The sequence below is a fragment of the Hippoglossus hippoglossus genome, chromosome 14 (assembly GCF_009819705.1).
Source record: "Hippoglossus hippoglossus isolate fHipHip1 chromosome 14, fHipHip1.pri, whole genome shotgun sequence".
NCBI classification, from domain to species: Eukaryota; Metazoa; Chordata; class Actinopteri; order Pleuronectiformes; family Pleuronectidae; genus Hippoglossus; species Hippoglossus hippoglossus.
Window position 1 is genome coordinate 24,562,098 of NC_047164.1, and position 8,054 is coordinate 24,570,151.

Below are 8,054 nucleotides of genomic sequence, written 5' to 3' on the forward strand. Positions count from 1 at the left end.
CACCACCACCACCACCACCGGACTCGTGGAAAGAGAGACCTTCCCGTCAAGAAACGGGGTAATAACATGGTCCTCGAGGGCGTATGGCCGAGAGGAGGGCCGCTGCTCCTCCTCCTCCACCTCCTCCTCCTCTGCTGCGGCTCAAAGCGGGGTTTGTTCATCACGCCGACGGTATAGAACATCATCCTGGAGATGACGAATCGGGAGGGTCGTCAAAAATACGGCGACGAATGGAAAGGGATGGACGAGACCGACCTGCGCACCTACGTAGGGCTGCTGATCTTAGCGGGCGTGTACAGGTCCCGGGGCGAGGCCGCCGCCAGCCTGTGGGACGCCGAGAGCGGCCGGGCGATATTTCGTGCCACGATGCCCCTAAAACTCTTCCACACGTACTCCAGACTGATGCGCTTCGACGACCACGAGACTAGACGCACAAGACGAGCCACAGGCAAATTGGCGGCCGTGCGAGAGGTCTGGGACGCGTGGGTGTCGCGGCTACCGCGCCTCTACAACCCGGGGCCCGAAGTGACCGTGGACGAGCAACTGGTTCCGTTCAGAGGTTAGTCTTTTTTTTTCGTTTAAAAAAAAAAAATAATGTTATGTTATGTTATGTTATGTTACCTCTCATCTCTTCTCCTCCTGTTTTTCTCCCTAGGCCGGTGTCCGTTCCGTCAGTACATGCCCAGCAAGCCGGCGAAATACGGGATCAAGTCGTGGGTGGCCTGCGATGCAAAATCCAGCTACGCTTGGAAGATGCAAGTGTACATCGGAAAGCCGAGCGGCGGACGCCCAGAACGGAACCAGGGGTTGCGGGTAGTGCTCGATGTAACGGAGGGACTGCACGGTCGTAACGTCACGTGCGACAATTACTTCACCTCCTACGAACTCGCGCGGCAGCTCCTGCAGAGGAAGCTCACCGTGGTCGGCACGGTTCGGAAGAACAAGCCCGAGCTCCCGACCGGGCTGCTCGCGATCAAGGGAAGAGAGGTGTTCTCATCCAAGTTCGTATTTAAGCCCACCGCCACTCTTGTGTCCTACATCCCAAAGAAAAACAGGAACGTGGTGCTCCTGAGCACGCGGCAAGCCGAGGCCGACGTCAGCGACCGCGAGGACAGGAAACCGGTCATCGTCCTGGACTACAACTGCAACAAAGGAGGCGTGGACAACCTAGACAAGGTGATCGGAACGTACAGCTGCAGGAGGATGACCGCGCGCTGGCCCCTGGTCGTCTTTCACAACATTCTCGACGTCTCTTCCTACAACGCCTTCGTGATATGGAGAGAGATCAACCCAGACTGGAATGCCGGGCAAGCGGAACAAGCGGAGGGTGTTCCTAGAGCAGCTGGGGAAGGCTCTCGTGACTCCGTTCATCGCACGAAGGGAGCGCATCCCCCACACGGAAGCGTCCGCTGGAGTTGTGAAGGCTGTAAAAACCGCCGCCGCACAGAGAGCTCTTGACCACGACGACTACGACGCTCGACCCGAGCGTCCGGCCTCCTCCATAGCCCTAGCAGCAGCCCCGCTCGGGGCGAGTAAGAGGAAGAGGTGTCAGATATGCCCCGGGAAAAAGGACTGTAAAACTCACACCGTGTGCCGCGGGTGTAACAAATACATCTGCAAGGGCTGCTCACTTGTCTATTGCCCTACGTGTGTGTTCTGTGTGCGTTCTATGTGAGGGGGCCAACAGCCAGGGGAAGCAGGGACAACACAGGGGTTATATAACCGCTCCTTCAAAAATGTTTTGTTTTCTCATCTTAAACCAAATTGCTAATGTTTTAAGTAATGATGTTATTGTTCAATTCCTTCATTCCTTATTAATTCATAGATTTATCTATTTCTCTCTCTTATGTTTGTGTCTGGTATAAGGTGTCTTTTTGTCCTTACTTTGCTCTCGTTTGTTTTTTATATTACTGTCTGCTGTACTTTTCTGTTTGTATGTGTCTGGGACCCCCGAAAAAACTAAATGATACATCTCAAGGAGTTTATCACATCACAATACATTTCTTTTTAACTCTGAGAATTCCACATTTCTTAAAATTCAGATGAATCCCCAGGGCAATGGTAAACTACAACTAATAGAACTGTCTGTAATGCTTTCCAGGATGGATGGTATAATCCAAAAACAAGGCTTTCAAATGAGTTATAGTTAGTTATAGGTTTGGGATTAATTGATAAGCTCTAGTTATCCTCGGCCAGAGCCTCAAGGAATGTGAGCATTTATATGACTAGGGGGAGTAAATTAGGCTTCTATATTTTTTAGGATGCAGCCAGGTCTCAGTGAGAGACAATAAACCAATGTTGTGATCGGACATTAATCATTTAGTAAGACTGACGGATGGCACTGAGCGAATGTTCAAGAGTCCATATTCAGTGTGTAAGTACACCAGGAGTAAAACCCTGGACACTGAGCAAACATGGAGCCCCACCCTTATCAGCTGTAACCAGACTCAGAGCAAGTTCTACACCCAAACATCACCCAGTCATACGCACATGGGTGTCACATATCTGACAAGCAGACGTGGTGGTCAACAACATGTGGAGTGAAGAGATATAAAATGTATAAAATGTTTTGAAGCCTGCCTCCTCTCCACAGATCTCTACAGTTTCACACCAAAGCAGACCACCTCTGAAGTCTGAAGTCTAACGAAACCTCAGGTAAGACAAAAGTAATAGATAATTAATATAAATTCCTAATTAAATTAGAAATGTATTAAAAGTTAATTCTTAATTACATACATTGATCATTGTTGATCATACATAAAAATCACTTTTCACAAATTTTACAAATTGCATTGTTATAATTGAAGTAATTGAAGTACTGATGTGTCCCTTTTTTCTGGGCTGTAGAAATAGCAGTTGTGAATTTGTTACATGGAATGATGGCTGAATCAAGAGAACATGGTGAGTACTGCTGTCTTATTCCTCCAAATGATTGTGTTCTCAACAGCAGACATACATACTGTGGGTGCATTCCTATGGAAGACCATTATATGGTAAACATGCTTCCAGATTTGAACATAGATGTGACCTCAGACTGCCACTGGGTATACAGTTATTGCAAGTAGATTTTTCTGATTTCTGATTGTTAATGTCTCTAATGGAAGCAATATCTAACCCTAACAAGACATTTCACCACCAAATGTATTTGTAGTGGAATCTTTCCCGGATGAGTTCAGGGAGCAGCTCACTGCTGGTGTGACATCACCTGGAGCCACCACAGAAGCCTGGATGTCACAGCAGCACATGCCCATCCCTGAAGATGTGACACCGGAGGAACAGAAGAGGGTGCTGTTTCACACTGGGCAGGAAGAAACGTCACAGTCCAAAGATAGTGTCTACCAGATACTCACACAGGAGGAACATGAGCCTTCAGCTGATTTAGGTAAGACAAATCTGTTGGAAATTGTACAGTCTTACATATTTGAAACATCAGCATAGTGTTACTAAGATATAACAAAGAAAAAGTATTGTGACCGTGGATGAGAAGACTGCCTGTCACTCAAAAAAACACTGTACATTACTAAACAAACATTGTATGAAAAATGTTAAACAACACACAACTTTATAACTGAATAAAGGTTTCTCTACATTATCTTCATAACTCTAACTAAAGCATTACTTTATGTAACTTTATGTAAGGTTTAGCATCTCAAAACTCTTAAGGTTAAAGGTGACTGCACTATGGTTCAGGTATAGACAGGTAAAGACAGCCGAGCCACCTGGACAGTGAGTAAATACTTTTACTCAAGTACTCTTGTTATGTACAATTTTACAATTTTGGGCTGTACTTTTATTTTACAGTAATAAGCCATACTTTATATCAAATTAAACAAAACCAAAAATAAAACTTCATTAATTAGACAGGAAACATAAGACTCAAAACACTACATGAGATACAGATTATATGCTCAGCATTGGTCTGATGTGTTCATCATTTTTTAAACAAGAGACATTCTGTCCTTTTTCTTGACCATTAGAACAAAGACACAACAGCTCAAACATCATGCAATTAGAAGACAAATCAACACAAGTCAACATGAAAACCAATTGGGAGACCATTCAAAGGCAAAGACCACTGACTTGTCAGCTGATGGAGGAGATTGAGCAACACTGGGAAAGAGAAAGAAACGAAAAAAGATGCCTTAAGGCAAAAACAGAACAACAACAGAAGGACATTGACAGACTGACCGCTGAAAAACACGATCAGTACTTGGTAATAAAAGCACTGGGAGTAAAGGTGGAAGATGTTATCGAGAAACTTCAGAAGAATAAAAATGAAGCCACTCAAGAAAAAATGCAGCTTCTGACATTGCAAGCCGAGATCTACCAAGAGAGGGAAACTCTGGACAGAAGACATAATGAGATAATCAATGAGCAATGCAAGTTTGAAATGATCAAGTATGATAGGTCAAAAATTGAGAGTAAGGAAGTCCAGGAGATAATGGACAGTCTGCTGAGTGCAATGAACAAAAACAAGAAAATAATTATTAAAGCAAAACAGGCAAAGCAACAAATTGAGAAAAACTTAGAGGACGTAAAGGAAGAGTTAGAGAGAAATAAAAAGGACATATCACAACAAAGAGATCAAATTGAGCAAATCAAACATAGTTTGAGTATAAATATCAACAAGGTGAAGCAAAGGTGGATAGAGTTTCAAAGAGATACTGAAATACAGAGAGTGACAGTTCCAGAGACAGGAAGGAGAGACGGACAGCAGGAAGGAACAGACACATTTGAAAGTGTGAAAGAAAAACTCAGCAGAATCCGACAAGAGATGGAGAAAGTTTGGGACGTGCTGGAAGACAGTAAACAACAACTGGATGTGACTGTGAGAGAGAAGCAGGAGGTACATACACAGAGCATTCAAATGGAAAACATGAAATCTAACTCTCAACAGCTAAGACAAGACACAGATACACACATGAAAGTAACACACTGCGAAACTGTGATTAAGACTGATATGCAGAGGCAAAAGCAAGACATAGAGAATGAGCTGAGACAGATTCAGTGGGAAAAACATGAAATAGAAAGAATCAACACTAAAATCCAGGCAGAGAGAAAAAATATCGAGAGAGAGAGGCAGTCGGCTAAAGCAGAAATGGATGCACTGAAGTGTATGAGGGAGAGTAATGAGAGGCAAAGACAGGAACTGGACGACAAGCTACAAAGGACAAAGAGAGAAATTAGAGAGTTGGAAGTGATGAACTCTGAGATTGAAATAAAGAAAAAGGACCTGGTAAAAATGATAAGAATGAGCAGAAGAAAAAAACAGATAAGCGAGATGAAGAAAGAAACTGAGCATGCAACCCAAGACTTGGAGGACGGACAGAATGTGATGGTGGGACACAGGTCAGAGCAGGGGCTGGAGGTGAACATGGAGAACACACTTAATGAGAATATGACCAAATTTCAACAGGTAGATGTAATGAAACCTAAAGGAAATCAGGTTGAAGAGGACAACATGGAGATGAGCACAAAGAACAAAGAGAAAGGCATGGAGGGAATGATTTTTGAAGTACAAGAAACAAAGAAGATGCTGTGTATGATGAGAGAAGATACAGAGAAAGGGAAAACAATCTTTACAGAGGAAATCAAATGGAGGAATTTTCAAGAAAAAAAAAAGAGGAGGAAGATGGACCAATGGCTGGAGAAGATCATAAAAGAGAGGGATGAGTTAGAAATCATCAAGCTACAGATACAGCGACAAAGAGAAGAGCTTGAACGAAAACTTCAAGATACAATAACTACAATTCTGGCTATGGGTGAGATGAAAGCTAATATAGAAAAAGCTGTGACAGAGATTACCAACATGCAACTGGAAATGCTCAAAACCCAAAGACAGATGGAAAAGGACAAGGAAGATGTCAGAAAATACAAGGTAAGTGCATTGTTCTTTGTAATCTTGCCTCAGATTGTAATAGGGGTTTTCCCAGCAGACATTTTATCATGTCTATAGAATAAATTGAGAACTGCTGCTTTCTTTTGTACTTCACCAGTTACAAGGTTCAGTTCTGTGATGTTTAAATGGACCTGAATTGACATTGTTATCAGAGGCACCAGTGCTTCCTCTGCTACGTGTGTTTGATGTGAAAAAGGCCTACTTCATAGCTTACCATAAAACTCATCTAGTATTTACACTGCTTTATTAGCAGAACCCATAATGATAATAATAATAATCTTTATTTATAGAGCACTTTTCCAAACATATGTTACAAAGGCAGCAAGTTAAAAACAGACAGGTCATAAAACATCAGGTTTAGAAGAAGGCAGGTAAAATACATTTAGGTATAAATAAAAGTGCCATGTAAAATGCTCAGTAAAATAAATTAAAAGACAGTTATAAAGAAAGTTAAGACTCAGGTAAAATCAGGATAGGCTCTCCGATAAAAGTATGTTTTAAGAATGGACTTAAAAGAGTTCACTGAATCAGCTGAGCTGATCTCCTCAGGCAGGTTGTTCCAGAGCCTCGGGGCTCCGTCTGCAAATGCTCTGTCCCCCTTAGTTTTCAGCCGGGCCTCTGGAACAGATAAGAGGCCTCTAGCCGAGGATCTCAACGTGCGTACTGTTGTGTATGATTCTATAAGGTCAGCAATGTAGCAGGGAGTGAGGCCATGAAGGGCCTTAAAAGTGATCAGTAAAATCTTAAAATCAATTAATAATTAATTTCATTCAATTCAATACATACAATTATCCACTCAGCTGTCTCAAACTGGTTTCATGAACATGTGAGTTCAGTGACCTTCAGTGACCTCCTCAGTCACCACATGTCAACCCAGTAGAACCTCTGTGTTAGAACAGAGATTGGCAGCTTGAATGCGCAGCTGACAAATCTGCAGGGACGATGTGATGTCGACATGGAGGAAAGGTTTTCCTTTGAGATCTTCATGAATAGATTAGGATGTTTGGGAGGCTGCTAAGGGAGGATCAGTGCTAAGTATGGTGTCCCTAATTAAGTGCTTAAAGTGTATTTGATTCAGCAGAAGAATTTTAGAAGTCCTCATTAATAAACACTTGACTACAGTGGTAAGTCCTTGACAAAATGGACATGCTCTAATTCAGTTAAATATGGGGCTAGTGGCTTACATGGTTCTCCCAGAAAGCATTCATAGTGTTGCACAGAAATAGTTGTGGAAAAGTAAAAAAAAGAGAGTCAGAGACAGTTCTAACTCCTGCTAACATTTCAAAGCTATTTAAACATCTAGCTTGCATTTTTATATTACAAGATTTACAATTTGATATATTTAACATTAATGTTAAATGTCTCTTGTGCTTTTTTTTTGTCTTAAATCCACCGGATGGGAGTAGAAGTTAGAAAACAGCCAGATCTACAAAATAATTATTTCTATTTCTTAAGGACAAGCTGAGTTCCTTGAAAACCTGTGTCAGTAGATGGATACTGACTGAATCTGCAATCAAAAAGACTTTTTCAGCAAATTCCTCCGAACTCCAAGAACCCCATAAAGAAACTCACAGAGATTCCCTTCAAGATCAAACACTGGAAATCCCACCAGATGAAGAAAGAGCTGCAGGTGAAGTTACACAAGGAGCCATGTCTTTGCAACAGTGTCCTACATTAGAAGACCAGCATCAAAATGAAGAAATTAAAGAACAGGGACAGAAACAGTTATTGTCATTGGACAGTTTCATTCAGACAGAAAAACATGAAGAAACATTAACAGATAATGAGTTTTCAGGATTGTTAATAAATGGCAGACGAGTGGAAGAAATGGACAAGCAGATTTCCAAACTCAAGGAGAGAGAGGAGAGAATCAAAGAACAAATACATTATGCTATGGAGAGCATGGAGAAAAACAATCAAGAGATTGAAAGGCTCATTATGGATATATATGAACTGCAGAGCCAGAGACCAGAAACCAGATTACCAGTGACATTCAGGGAAAATGGACATGTGGAGGGTCCTCTGCAAGAAACAGAGCACAGCTACCATCTGTGGCTAAACACCAATGTTTTCAAACATGAAATGATGACATATGAACTCCAAGAGCAAAAAGACGTGAATAGTTATGAAATGAGACAAGAAGCAACTGATGAGT

The 8,054-nt window shown here is 42.1% G+C and overlaps 1 protein-coding gene across 1 annotated transcript in view; it reads left to right on the forward strand.

Moving 5' to 3' along the window:
- Positions 1-2,588: 2,588 nt before the first annotated feature.
- LOC117774855 (MAR-binding filament-like protein 1) overlaps positions 2,589-8,054 on the forward strand; it is a 6,031-nt gene continuing 565 nt past the window's right edge. The window contains exons 1-5 of the mRNA XM_034607514.1: positions 2,589-2,655; positions 2,848-2,901; positions 3,152-3,382; positions 3,978-5,878; positions 7,355-8,052. Coding sequence (XP_034463405.1) covers positions 2,877-2,901; positions 3,152-3,382; positions 3,978-5,878; positions 7,355-8,052 — 2,855 coding nt within the window. The 5' untranslated portion in view covers positions 2,589-2,655; positions 2,848-2,876. The remainder of the gene's footprint in view (positions 2,656-2,847; positions 2,902-3,151; positions 3,383-3,977; positions 5,879-7,354; positions 8,053-8,054) is intronic.